This window comes from Trichosurus vulpecula, chromosome 4, assembly GCF_011100635.1.
Source record: "Trichosurus vulpecula isolate mTriVul1 chromosome 4, mTriVul1.pri, whole genome shotgun sequence".
Classification (NCBI taxonomy): domain Eukaryota; kingdom Metazoa; phylum Chordata; class Mammalia; order Diprotodontia; family Phalangeridae; genus Trichosurus; species Trichosurus vulpecula.
The window spans coordinates 9,136,629-9,150,100 of record NC_050576.1 but is presented as its reverse complement, the minus strand read 5'-3'; the positions used below and the strand labels follow the sequence as shown (position 1 = coordinate 9,150,100).

At 40.7% G+C, this 13,472-nt stretch overlaps 1 protein-coding gene across 5 annotated transcripts in view; it reads left to right on the top strand.

The window, feature by feature from the left end:
- Positions 1-13,472, top strand: part of SRSF11 (serine and arginine rich splicing factor 11) — a 38,670-nt gene that overhangs the window by 3,852 nt on the left and 21,346 nt on the right. For 2 of the 5 annotated variants that reach the window (XM_036753954.1, XM_036753950.1), the window contains exons 2-3: positions 6,981-7,077; positions 8,555-8,805. In XM_036753954.1, the coding sequence (XP_036609849.1) occupies positions 8,579-8,805 (227 nt within the window). In that variant the 5' untranslated portion in view covers positions 6,981-7,077; positions 8,555-8,578. Of the gene's footprint in view, positions 1-6,980; positions 7,078-8,551; positions 8,806-13,472 lie in introns of all 5 variants that reach the window. The other 3 variants (XM_036753951.1, XM_036753952.1, XM_036753953.1) reach the window with 3 other exon arrangements.

Sequence of the window (13,472 nt, the reverse complement as noted above, 5' to 3'; positions counted from 1 at the left end):
AGGCTAAGGACTGGACCTGTTGTTTCTTTGGTATAGAAAGCTTCCAGATAAGGAAACCCCCTCTCCCAAAGTAGATGCCCTCTTTCATTTTTCCAACGTGACTATAGAGTCTGAGAGAGCTGCCTAGAGGACATAGGTTAAATGACTTTTCCAGGATAACCTAGCCAGTCTGTGTTTATTGGCAATACTGGAGCCCAGGCCTTCCTAGCTCCTGGACTTTTTCTCTAATCTCTGTGGCATCCTGCCTCACTACTTAGTTTTTCCTAGAATAAAATGTTGTTCAAATGTCCTGCCCCATTCCTACCTTGTGTAACAGAGGAAAACTATTTGCATAATAATAATAAAATATTTTATTTTCTAGCATGGTTTATGTGGACAACCAACCCACTTAAATCTCAGTTATTTTTAAGATTATAAAGAGGCCCTGATGCAAAAAGTTTGAGAATCTTTGCTTTAAATGAACCTGAAATGAAAATGAAAATATGCCTTTTTTAAAAAGCATCTATTAACTCCCTAAGTGTCTTATTTCTATGATAGCAACAAGTATTGTTACCTTTTTACTCGTAGCCTCAAGGGAAGATTGTAGAGCTGCTACTTTTTCTAGTTTTTTCCCTGATACACACCCTTGCCAACAAAGTGTCCTTGTAAGAGTATAATCAGCTTGTGCCATTTTATTTTTTCACTTGATAAGTCAGCTGCTCTACAAGACTGCAGTTTTGCCTCAGATATTTCAAATATTCTTCCAGGTCTGCTCAGGAGCTCTAAACTCTTTCCACCATAAAAAAAAGATGTGGGGCCTAGCATTTAAAAAAAAAAATAACAAAAAACCTTGTGTTTTCCCTATTACATGTTGCTAATTAATTCTTTTCCAATTGATTGAAGATGAAAAATAGAAATTACTAAAGTGAAAGTTATTTTAAAGTGAAAACAAACTTGGTTAAAGAATCAAAAGTTTGTCAGGTTACTGTCCTTTTGAAAAAGCGTTGGTGGGGCTGCAGGGAAATCTAGCCTACGTTTAGTAAACACCCCTTTACAGCCAAGCAGGCACTGTGCCAATACAAAGACAAACACACGCAGGCACATAAGTACAAAGTACATTCAGGATGTGAATGCATGGTTGAAGGGATGTAGTTTTCAGGAAAAGCCTCTTGGAGGAGACGGTGCTTTGAGAGTACCTAGAAATCTCTACAATTAGAATGACGAGGGAATATTTTAGGCAGATGCCATGAGATGGGAGATGGAATGTTCTGCCTCTGGGAGAGAAAGGAGACCAGTTTGGTCACCTTGGGCAGCCCTGAAGGCAGAGGATGTTTATGTAATTAAGGGAGGTTGGAGCCACGTAGTGAAGAATTTTAAATGCCAAGTTTATATTTTATCTTTGAGGAATTAGAGACCCACTACTTCTCTCACACACACACACCCAGCAGTAATGACACCAGGCCTGTGCTTTAGAAATAGTTTGGTAACTATGGAGAGGAGAGAGACTGGACAAAGGGAGTTGGCCATTAGAACCAGCCCTGGCAATTAGGCTTTTGCCACATAGTCTAACCTAGAGTTGGTGAGGGCCTAGTCCTAGCTGTGGCCTTGAGGGTAAAGGAGGGCCCAGGAGGATGTAAAAGACTGAAGACAAAATGACGAGACTTGAGCTTTGATTGGATATAAGGGGTGAAGGAGAGCCAGAGGAGTCCTGAAGGATTGTTGCACACCGAGGCTGTGCATCCGATGCCTAAAAGAATGGTATTTAGAACGTGCATGGGGGGGAGGGGGTGGAGTGTGCAGAGATTGTGAGTTCTGTTTGGAGCATATTAAGTTCTGGGCCTCAATAATTTGGGGGTCTTCCTCACCCCCGAAAAGATTTTGTAACTAGGTTATTCACATAACTGTACTTTCCATGGGATAGTACTGTCTCAAGAAAATAAAAAGTACTTCTTTCAGTCTTAAAAACTATAGTCATATATAGCTGAAAATATTTCCTTTTCCCATGTACTGTCCTACAGCAAATGTTCATGTTTATATAGCATTTTGTGGTTGTAATTCAGGTTTCTTTTTTTAAGGCCAAGAATATGTGTTTTCCTTCAGAAAAGAGGTCTCAAACAAATTTTAATTTTTTTTAATTAGATTATAAAACACAGTTTGGGAATGGAGACGTCAGAATAGAGTCCTGCTGTCTTTTAGCCTTGATGATCCTTGCAAAACAAAATTAAGGGCAAAAATTGATAACACTGCCTCTAAAGCATAACTTTTTCTCTCTGCATTAAAAAGTTGTAGCATTATACAGTTTGACCATTATAATATTAGCATTAGAACTTCTCTACACTGTAATCTTACTTAGAAATTAATCTAAAGTTGTGGTGTCAAACTCAAATAGAAGTGGATCCCTGCAAGCTGCATATTGACTTAGAAAACCACAAATTAGCATTATGCCATATTGTAGTTTTCTTTATTCTGTTAAACATGTCCCACTTAAATTCTTTATCTGGTTCTGGCTGCATTCCAGAGTTTGGCTGGAATGAGTTTGACATCTGTAAAGGATATCTGGATTGAGAGGTGGGGACCGTTTCTTTTATCCTGCAAATGATTTTTTAAAAATTAAGCATATTTATTATTGGCCCTGGAGGAATGAGTGTAAAAACTAGTTGACATGTAAATAAATTTTGGAATTCAAACCAAGTAGATCTCAGGCCTTTAAAAAATGTATAGTTGACTTATTTTTTTAGCTGCCTAGGGCCTTTCAGTTTTTAATTACCCTCATTTTCTCCTTTCTCCCCCCCCCCATCCCCTCTGTTCCTGGTTAGGACTTGGATAGACGAAAGCTCTAATCAGAGTTAATTATTACTTGAAGCTAACTGTAATCCACACTTTATAGGGACTAGAGGAGGAGGAAGCCCAAAGAAACAAAGGAATCTTAGAGTTTCAAAATTCTCTGAGGTGAGGATTTGCCTTGTTGGATAAAATTGTTGAGTAAACTTTGGTTGTTTGGGCCTTGAATATTTTGAGAAATGCTCTTATGTTTTGGCCACAAGGACCACTATTTCTTTAGCACTTACTAGGTAGTCCCTAGTATTTTAACAGCTTGTTTGAATCAAGACCATGACCAATATCACGCTATCTCAAGCTAGATCATATTAACATACTTGTTCTGAATTGTCATATGCACAAGTAGTATCCCGTGGAAGGTTTTGTTTTCATTAAGCATGAAAATGTGCATGTTGGTAACAGTCTAAGCCATTAAAGTTCAAAATTATGGCTAGTGAAAACTTTTCATATTTTCAACATTTAACCTGATTGTATTAGAGCAGTAGTTCTTATCCTTGGGCTCATGAATTCGTTTTTTAAATATTGTTTGTAACTATAGTTCAATATAACTTGTTTTCCTTTGTAATCCTAATTATTTTATTTAGATGCCTGTGACTACCTCGATTTGTGAAGGGGGTCTGTGAATGGCACTAAGGCTGCTTAAAAGGCCCTTTCTGTTAGAGGCTTACTCAAAATACCATTTCGTTCCATTTTCTATCAGTGAAAGTTAATAAAATCATAAACCCCTCTTGTTACGTATATGGGGAGTATCTTAAAAGATTCATATTAATTTGAAATTACTGATTTTCATACTGGCATTTAAAATAGTTTGTAAGTGTTTAACTTAATTTTAAAACAAATTTGAGAAATTGCCCTAGTTCACTTTATTCACCTTAGTATTGCAGTTCAAATAATTGGACTATGTTCCTTTGGAATACTCATTTGTATGAAGGAAGTGACAACTTTAAAAAAATATTTTCTTTGGTAGCCAACCTTTTGAGCCTGCCATCTTAATATTTACTTTTATAGGGCAGCTAGGTGGTACAGTGAGTAGAGCACTGGCCCTGGAGTCAGGAGGACCTGAATTCAAAGGTGGCCTCAAACACTTGACACATTTACTAGCTGTGTGACCTTGGGCAAGTCACTTAACCCCAATTGCCTTGCCAAAACAAACAAAAAAAAAATTTACTTTTATACATTTTAATTTTTTAAAGGTAGGTTTAGACCAGAGTGCCAGATATGAAATGACAGTACTCAGGACATCATCTTAGAAAGAAACAAAAATGAAAAAAGTACATCATATTTTTCTGCTCAAGATTTCCATAAATCCTTTCAAGTCAGGCAGTACCTGAATATTTTTTTAGCTAGCTAACAAATTGTATTTTTTATAGAAATGAAATTACCATAAATATAGTCTCAAATAGAAATATATTATCCACAACAAACTTTCTTTTGATTTTATTAATAAAACATCAGTAGGGAAGAGCTTTTCTTACCTTTACTTCTTTATAAAGATAGTTATTGCACATATATGGTAGATGTTTAATAAATAATGATTGAATGACTATTTGAAGCCCCCAGATTATGCATAACAGAACAAAAAGCTAGTCCCTGCAGGTACCTGCTTTCTACTTTACGGTGCCAAAATCACATGGGATTGGCTTCAGGACACTTGCCATCTCAGTATTATAGGTTAAAAATAAAATTAAGGTCATTTTCACCCTCTAAAAGACAAAAAAAAATTTTAAAAGAAAAAAATGGAATAAAGTTAAATTTCAGATGAGTTAACATGTTTATGCATATAAGAATAGTATTAAAATTAGTCTGGGAAAAACTAGTTTCATAATGTTCTTCTAAGATCTATTGCATTTGGGTTTTTTTTTTTTTTACCCTTATAAAAGGGTTTTCAAATGGTCCTGTTTCAACTCAGATTTCATCCAAGAAACATTTTAATTAGGGATAGACATTTTTTAAAGGTCACAGTGTTACTAAGGACTTGAGTCAAGGTCTCCACTAACTTATTCCTACCCAAAGGTAACAGTAATATCCTTGGTACCACATAGCCAAAAATTGAAAAAAAAAATCGGAAGTTACATAGAAAATTAACTTATTAATTCCTAGAAAATTTTGGATGTAGATCTACACACTGGCTTAAAAATATTTTGGCAGTGAATAAGCCCATGCTTATGGGGTGTGGGAAGGAATAACTTAATGCCCAAACCAGTCCAATCCTTTCTATTTTCCTTTCCATTTTAAGTTCAAAATAAAAACATCTTGCCCTTTGCACCTCATATAGACATATGGGGTGGAAGGGAGGAGGAAACTAAGAAGCAGATTTTCAGATGTATGCTGTTTTTGAACATAGATAAGTTGTCCTCATTTTTTAAGAGGACTTCCATGGCCATTCAGCTCTGAGTTCTACTGGTGCTGAGTCCCTTATTTAAAATGTGAGGGAATAAGAAAACTTTAGCAGACTCCAAAGTATGATTTTATGTCTGAGGAATCAAGAGGGATGTGTTTTATTGACATGTCTGAAAAGAAGTGCTAGATACTTTCTCATTGCTCTACATATTTCCAGGATAAAAACATGGCTAAAATGAAATACAATCACAATTCACAGGACAGTACCCTACATCTCCTGTACATCTGCCCTGACTGCTAGGCCTGGAATGCCCTTCAGACTTTCTTAGCTCAAATTCTACTTTCTGCAAGCCATTCCCAGTCCAGTCTGCTTTGATTTGTGATTACCTTCTATTTACACTGTGTAGATCTCTCATGTGTGTTACTGTTTGCTTGTGGTCTTCCCCTAGAATGTGAGCTCCTTCAGATCCAGGACGGTTTTTTTCTCCTCCTCCCTTACATTGTGTCTCCAGCACTTAACACAATGCCTGATCTATCCATAGGAAGTGCTTAATAAATGTTCGTTGGCTGTTGAAATAAACATGGACATCAAACTAAAATGTTTTAATCAGTTAAACATTATTAAAGGCTTCCTGTTCACATAAAGCTTTCTGTGTACAGCTTTGCGCATAGGTACACCATCTTCTATGCCAACAGCTCCCAGAACTCTGTATCCAGCTCCAGTTTCTTCCCCTGAACTTCAACCCCACATAACCAATTGCTGATTGTATGTTTCAGACTGACTGTCCTGGAGTCATCTTAAACTCAGATGTCCAAAATATTTAGTCATTATATTTCTCCCCTACAAAAACTCTGTTTTTCCAATCTTCCCTATTTCTGTCGACGACACCACCAACCCCCCCACCCACCCACCCCCTCCCAGTTTCATCAGCTCACTCTCTCTCACCCACATATCCAGTCTGTTGTCAGATCTTGTCAGTTATTCTTCCACATCTCTCCTATCCAACTCCCCTTTCCTTCAGTCATGTGGCTACTACCTTAGTTCGGGCCTTAATCACCTCTCACCTAGATTACTGCATCAGCCTCATAATTGGTCTCTCAGCTGCAAATCTCTTACCAATACCATTCCAGTCCATCTGGCATAATGTTGCCCAAATACTTCTAGTTAAACGTAGATCTGACCTTGTGACTCCTCTACTCAACTCAGCCCTGGTGGCTTCCTATTGCCTCTAGGATAAAATATACATTTCTCTGTTTAACTTTTAAAGTCCTCCCTAACCTACCCCCAATCTTATTTGTCTTTTTGGATGCTGCTTCTGCCTCGCATACTCCAACATAGAGCCAAACTGGCCTTCTTTCTGTTCTTCCCACAGGAGTTCCCCCTTTTGTGCCTTTGCACTGATGTCCCATGTGTTTTCCTTTAACAAGGAACTCAAGCAGCATCTTCTGCGTGAAGACTTTGTACAATCCCCCCAACGACTAGTGCCCTCCCTTCACAGTTACCTTGTTTTTAACTACTTTGTGTATATTTGTGTATTTACGTTTGTACTGTTTGTCCTCTCTGCCTTTACAATGTGATCTCTTTGTGCCTAGGATTGTTTCATTTTTTGTACTTGTATCCCTAGTGCTTGCTTAGCACGGTGCCAGGCACACAGCAGGTACTTAATAAATGTGTACAACACACTGTTCATCACTAGTTGAAACAGCTGGTACAACGTGTAGGCCTTCATGGAATCCCTTTGGACAATCATCTCCGGTGCGGGTGAGCTGAAATCCTTGATTGTCCTATCTGTGCCTGAATAGTTTGTATCTTTCATTTGTAGAGCACCCATAGAAAGGCACAGAATTCTTCAAAAAAAAAACCTGTATCTGATAGGAACTGCATATTAATTTCATTGGATGAAAACTGTGTATTAGCAGGTGAGTGTGGCCTTTTTGTTTTTATGATGTCCAAATGTTGGCATTTTTAGTATTTTCAGATACCTGTCAAATTTCAACTTATTTATTACTAAATCTGCCTTTCACTTCACCTGGCATTGTGTTAAATTCTAGGTAGAGATACAAAGACAAAAGCAAAATATTCCCACATCTCCAGGTATTTAAATTGCTGTTAACTGGAGTTGAATGTTTCAGTAATCCCAGAGAATATTTGTATGCCCTGATATTGTTCGATCATTAACTAGGTTTACAGGCTACTTGGTTATTTTAAAACAAATTTGGAAAGGTTAAAATTAAGTTATAAAGCATATTCAGCTATTTAAATTTAAATGTTGAGGTTATTTAAGGCAGAGATGTCAAATGTGCTCACCAATCGCGGCCCAAACTAAATTAAAATGAACTTGGGAAATATGTAACCAGACAAAGACACAGTAGAACACAGATGATGTTAACGTGACCCTCCGAGCCTGGGTGCAGCCCAGCTGGCAGGAATCTGCATACAAGGTTTCGGAACCCCGTCTCTGTCTGAATTTGAGGCTCCGAACATAGCAGTGCCCGGCAGAGAGGAAGACGTGTCTTTCCGTATTCAGGCTTTGGTCACTTAATAGATTGAAAAAGGAGAGAGGCCATGAAAGGGCAGTATGGGGAGAGGGTGCTGAGGAGGGGAGGGATCCCTGGGTCGACCCAGACCTTAGAGCGAGGAAGGACCAAAGGGCGGGGCAGAGGGTCGAGCGGTCCAGGGCCTTGGCCGTGCGGACCCGGCCGGTGTCTGGGGCAGGACTGGAACCCCGGACATCTGCCTGCTAGATGCCTGGGCAGGGCGGTGGCCCCTGCCCTCCAAGAGCTTACCTTCTAATGGGAGGGGTGGGAGCGCACCGCGCCCTTGGGGCGGGCGGGGGAGAAGCAGGGGGCTAGTGGGGGGACAGGCCGGAGAGTCGGGGGGGGGGGTCACCCAGCCAGCGCCTCTGTCACATCAGTCTGACCGATGGGGAAACCGAGGCAGGCGAGGTGACTTGCCCGAAGGCCCGACGCTGCGAGCGGTGGGGTACTCTGTTATGTGGGAGTAGCGTGGCGGGGCCTGGGGAGGCTTTGGCCCCGCCCGGACCCAGAGCCCTTTTCCGAGCGACGTCCCTGCGATGACGACGATGCTCGTGGTGGTGATGCGGCTCGCACGCTAGGCGCGCATGCGCCGCGCGGGGCATTGTGGGACGTCGCGGCCCAGCCCGAGCGAGGCGGGGGAGGGGGGGCGGCCGTTTGTTCTGTGCGTGCCTGGGCCTGCGCGCGGTCCGCGGCCGGGCCCCGCTCTCCGCGTCCGCTCTCGGGCCCGCCCGCCCCTAGCTCTCTTCCTGCTCCTCTTCCTCTTGTTACCCCGGGCGCTGCGGCAGCGGCGGCCGCGGCCCCGGCTCCCCTCCCCCTCCCCTCTCTCACTGTTTGTTGTGTGTTTGATGTGTTAAAGCAGGAGCGAGCGAGGCCCGAGAGCGCCATGAGCACGCCCACCGTCGTCCCCAGCGCCGCGGGCCCGGGCCCGGGTCCGGGTCCGAGCGGCGGCGGAGGCCCGGGCGGCGGCGGCGGCGTCCCCGGGGGCGGCAGCGGCGGCGGCACCGAGGTCATCCAGGTGACGAACGTGTCCCCGAGCGCCAGCTCGGAGCAGATGCGGACCCTCTTCGGCTTCCTGGGCAAGATCGACGAGTTGCGCCTCTTCCCGCCCGAGTGAGTAGCCGTTGGGGGGGGGGCAGGGTACGGGGGCGCTGGCTCGGTCCGGAAGTGGACCGCGCCGGACAAGGGCCGGCCCAGCCCGGGCTCTGGGGGCGACGGCATCGCGCCGAGACCCTGCGCACAGGCTTCCACCGAGCCCGGGGAGAGCAGGAGGCTCAGGTGCCCCGGGCCAGAGGGCGGATTCTTTACCCGCCCCACAGGTGCTAAGCGCTGAGCTAATTACCGTCCCCCGTGCATTGGAGGCGGTTAAATGCAGCATTTACCGAGGATCGGGCCCTTCTCCGATCAGCCGGCGCTTTATTGTGCTGAACGTGCTGACGTTTTTACCCGAATGCTGCTGCCGCGGGCCCCTGCTGATGTCTTCAGTTGGACTCTGGCCATATTTCTTTTTTCCTTGTGTCAATATAACTGAGGAACGAGTTAATTAATTTGAAGGAGCCCACATTTGGTACATTAATATATCGTTTAATTTATGTTTCTGTCTGCTCTCTTTAAACGCAATAGATGGCAGATCATTACTTTTATAATAGCCTTGTCTTCTGTAACTTTTTAATGGGTGGTAGTAAGATTTAACACACAGGAAAAGGCTAAAGAGCTCTTACACAGATTTATAGAACACAGTTGGGGGGGGCATTTTAGCATAGTGTTAGATTTGGTGTCCAGTTTGTCAGAATCACAACTCTGCCAAGTCACTTCAGTTTTCTGAGCCCTGAGTTTCCCGTTCCCTAATAAGGAGATTGGGCCTTTTCCACAATGGAAGAGAACTCCTTTATATTATTTTGAAAATCCTGAGAATCCCAAAGAGCTTTTGTTTATGTGAGAAATAACCACCAATATTTACGTTCGAAATTGGTAAAGTTTTAAAATGTTACTTTACTTGAAATAGTGAACGTCATCACATGTTAACATAAATAACATGTTTATGAAAAAAAATACATTTTTCCAGACCAAAAAAATGAGTGAGAATAGCTTTTTTTTTTTTTTTGTTGTTAGTTTACAAGTCTTTTTAATGTCCGGCTTCATAGAAGCAGCCTGGATTCTTCTGTTTGTTTCTGTATTCAGTCTATTGCAATACGTTGTTTTGGTTGAAGTATATAAAGAAAATCTAGCCTCATACAGAGAAGTAGTTGGAATAGGAAGGAACATTTTAATAACCTTTTCAGATAAGTGGATATTATTCTTTTGATGCTACACTAAAACTTGACTACTCATAGTTCCTTAAAGGTTAGTTGCCATGTTGGGATCTAAAACCATATCATGATTTTTTTTTTAAATCTGTTAGCAAAACTGGTACTTTGAATGCACTTTTACACCATGAATGATTTTGTAATATTTCATATCAGTCATTTGAAAAATATTGGTACATGTAGATCTTCTATATGTTAACACATTTCATTATAAGATGTTAAAAATTTGCATTCGTTAATATCAGCACCAGTCTCATCAGAAAAGTCATTTAGTATTGTGAAGCTGTCAGATTTTCTAGAATGCTGATTTTCTCTTGAAAGCTTTAATTTTATTATTGGTAACAAAAAAAAAATGTCTGTTTTCTTTCTTTAAAGTGACAGTGACTTCATTTTTAGAATGTATGCCGACCATACTACATCCTACCCAAGTTGGAATAGCCATCTTTTCATTTTTTAACTAAAACTGCTTTTCCTCCAGGCACTGCTCATACTTGAGTACATTCCAGCTTTGCTCTATGAGGACTTTTTGTCATACAGAGTATTAAGATGTGAACAGCAGATGGGGAGGGGGTGTCAGAATTTAATAAATTTATTGATTTTGTTGTTTCCTCAAGGACTTAAATGAAACTGATGGGTTGTTTTTACTGGAAGCTTCTGTCTGTGAAGAATACAGTGACTGCTGATATAGTTGGTGCCCCCACTTGGATTCCACCTAAGGCATCAGCACTTTTACCCACCATTGCTTTGACACCCTTAGTGCAAATAGCAACATAGTCCAGGATTAACCATGAGATTCAAGGAAGTTATTCAATACTTTTAATAGTTCAGCACCATAAGATATGCTGAAATGATTAGTTGGTGCTGATACTAGAAGAATGTAAGCAAAACAGAAAGTCCAGCCTGATTTGTCCATTTTTAAGGCAAAAGTACAAGTCTGTAGACAAGGTGTCAACTTTGCATGTTGAACAGAAGCTTTCATTCACAACTTGTATAGCCTCTGGGACATTCCACTGTGCACTGGTGAGATGACCTAGGGAGAAAGGGAAAATGATGGCTTAGTGTCATTATGCAGATGGTTCTGACCTGGGGACCCCCAGGCATCTGGGGCCTGATCCCAGCCTGTGGTCTAGATGAGTTAAAAGAGCAAACCACCTCAGGGATTGATCTTCCCTTTATTTGATGGGATAATTACTGATGCTGATCTGAATGGTGAAAAATAGGCTATTGTTTCAGAGAGACTTTGTTTAGATAATGGTAGTCAACATTGATTGCAGCCTGTTTTAAGATAGGACATTCCTTGAGGTGTTGAGACCACTTTCTGGAAATAGTATGTGATTGACAACAAAACAAAAGCACAAGTCACACTCAGCATGAAAACGCTGTGTTTGGAGAAGGCAAGGAGAGTCTTTCCATTTTTGATAACATCCCTGAACAGTGATGCTCTGCCTTGATGAATGAAGCTTTTCTAAAAAGCCATGGGTTCTTTGTCACTGTTCACACTGTGGCACACACCTTTTGTTCCAGTGGGATGTTACTGTGAGAATTGTGCATCTGGGAAATTAAATCAAAGTATATACATCAGCCTCAAACTTGTTGGTAATTCCAAAGTGTGTAAAAAAGAAAAAGCCTAGTGCTTTGTCCATGATAAACACTAAGGAAATGTCTGTTGAATGATACTTTTTTACTCTAAAGCATTCTGATTGCCCTTGACTACCGGATATTTTCTATTTTTTCCCCCTACACCAGCTACTTTTCCCATTTGTTTTCAGTTGTTGTCATTAGGTGATGATGGTTCAGATGAGGTTCTGAGAGAGTTCTCTTCTTAATTAAAAAAAAAAAGCATTCCCATGACAATATCAAGCACAATGATTTGACTCTACGTTTAATTTTTTGGATCTGAAACCTTGTTATTTATTATTCGTGCCACTGAAAATAACACTGTGTGGCTTGAGTTCTAGGTGGAGGATTAATCAGATAAATGAGTGGAAATCTTTCCTATAACAATATAAATTGATATATAGCCCTTTAAGTTTTGCAAAGCTCTTTACAGATATTTGATCTGAGCCTTAAACAAACTTTTGAAAGCATAGGTTTTTTTTTTTATTTGTATACGTATGTATGTGTGTGTCTTAGTTCTGACACTGATGCCAATTTAAAAAAAAAATACCTCTTCCACTAAACAATCCCTAAGATACTCAGAGTAACTCCTGGCTGTCAAACCATAGATCTCTCTCCCCCTTATCTTCCTCCCTCCCTCTGTTCCCCAAGCTAAATACTCCTAGTTCATCTAGTCATTTGGTGGCATGGTGTCCAGTTCTTTTCCACCTTAAATTGGAGTACTATCGTTTAGCCAAACAGCAAGTATTTTAGGTTGTATTTCCGAGAGAGACTTAAGTGCTCAACTCACCTGTTTGAGTTCAGTAAATACAACAAGACTAAAAGCAGCTTCCTTGACCAGGTAAACTCTTAATGGTAGTATAGTCATGAAAGCTGAGGTGAAGAGGGAAGGAGAACACACAGTTTTGCAGGTTCAGGTTGGTAATGGGCTTTAGAATTCTCCATTACAACCCTGGAAATTATCATCCCTTTTACTGCTCTAGACTAGAGACTCTCTGAGTTGAAAATACTACAAATTGGGGATAAAACAAAATAGCTTGAAATCAGAGCAATGGAAATTGGATGTTTTAAATTGGAAAGCATGCTGATTGTTACCCCTGTGCTGCTCTAGCACATGATTTTCCTTAGGGAATATTCCTGTCCCGCAGATAGCAGATCTCCTGCTTTGAGCAATAATAGAGAAGTACTTGATAAATTGTTAGTCTCCAGATTTCCTTTTCTTGTGTGGTTCTTAACAGTGATCATATTTTCTATCACATTTATGTCTGGTAAGCGACATATTTCTTTTGTTAAAAAAATGCGTTCTTGAAATTAGGAGTATCCTGTTGTATTTCTATTCCACATAGATCGATCATGTCAAAATTTCCTAATTACATTTTAATACAGTTCAGGCTGCCTCTTGTCACCTTCAGCAGCAGCACATTTTCAGATCATCTCTTGTAGATTATGTTTACAATTGACAGATATCATTTAGTTTATATTGATTCTTAAGAATCTTAATGCAAGTAAGAAATAATTTTCAGCGTGTCCCTAAATATGTTCTTAGAGGTTTGTTTCCTTGTAATCATTAACTGCAGGTGGAGGAGTTGGGTAAAGTAATTGTATTTTTATCTTGGATAGTATGAAGATTTTTATTTAAATGGCTTTAGACTTTAGAATATTCATTTTACAGTCTGGGTGGAGAAGCCACCACTGTGATTGGTGGAAAGAGTACTAGATTTACTATTACAGGACCTTGGCTTGTGCTGGCTCTGGCAGTTTAGGATCTGAGTTATGTTGGGCAAATTCCTTTATCTCTCTTGACCTGTTTCTGTATCTCTGAAATGGATGGTTTGGGCTACATGATTTCTTAAGGAT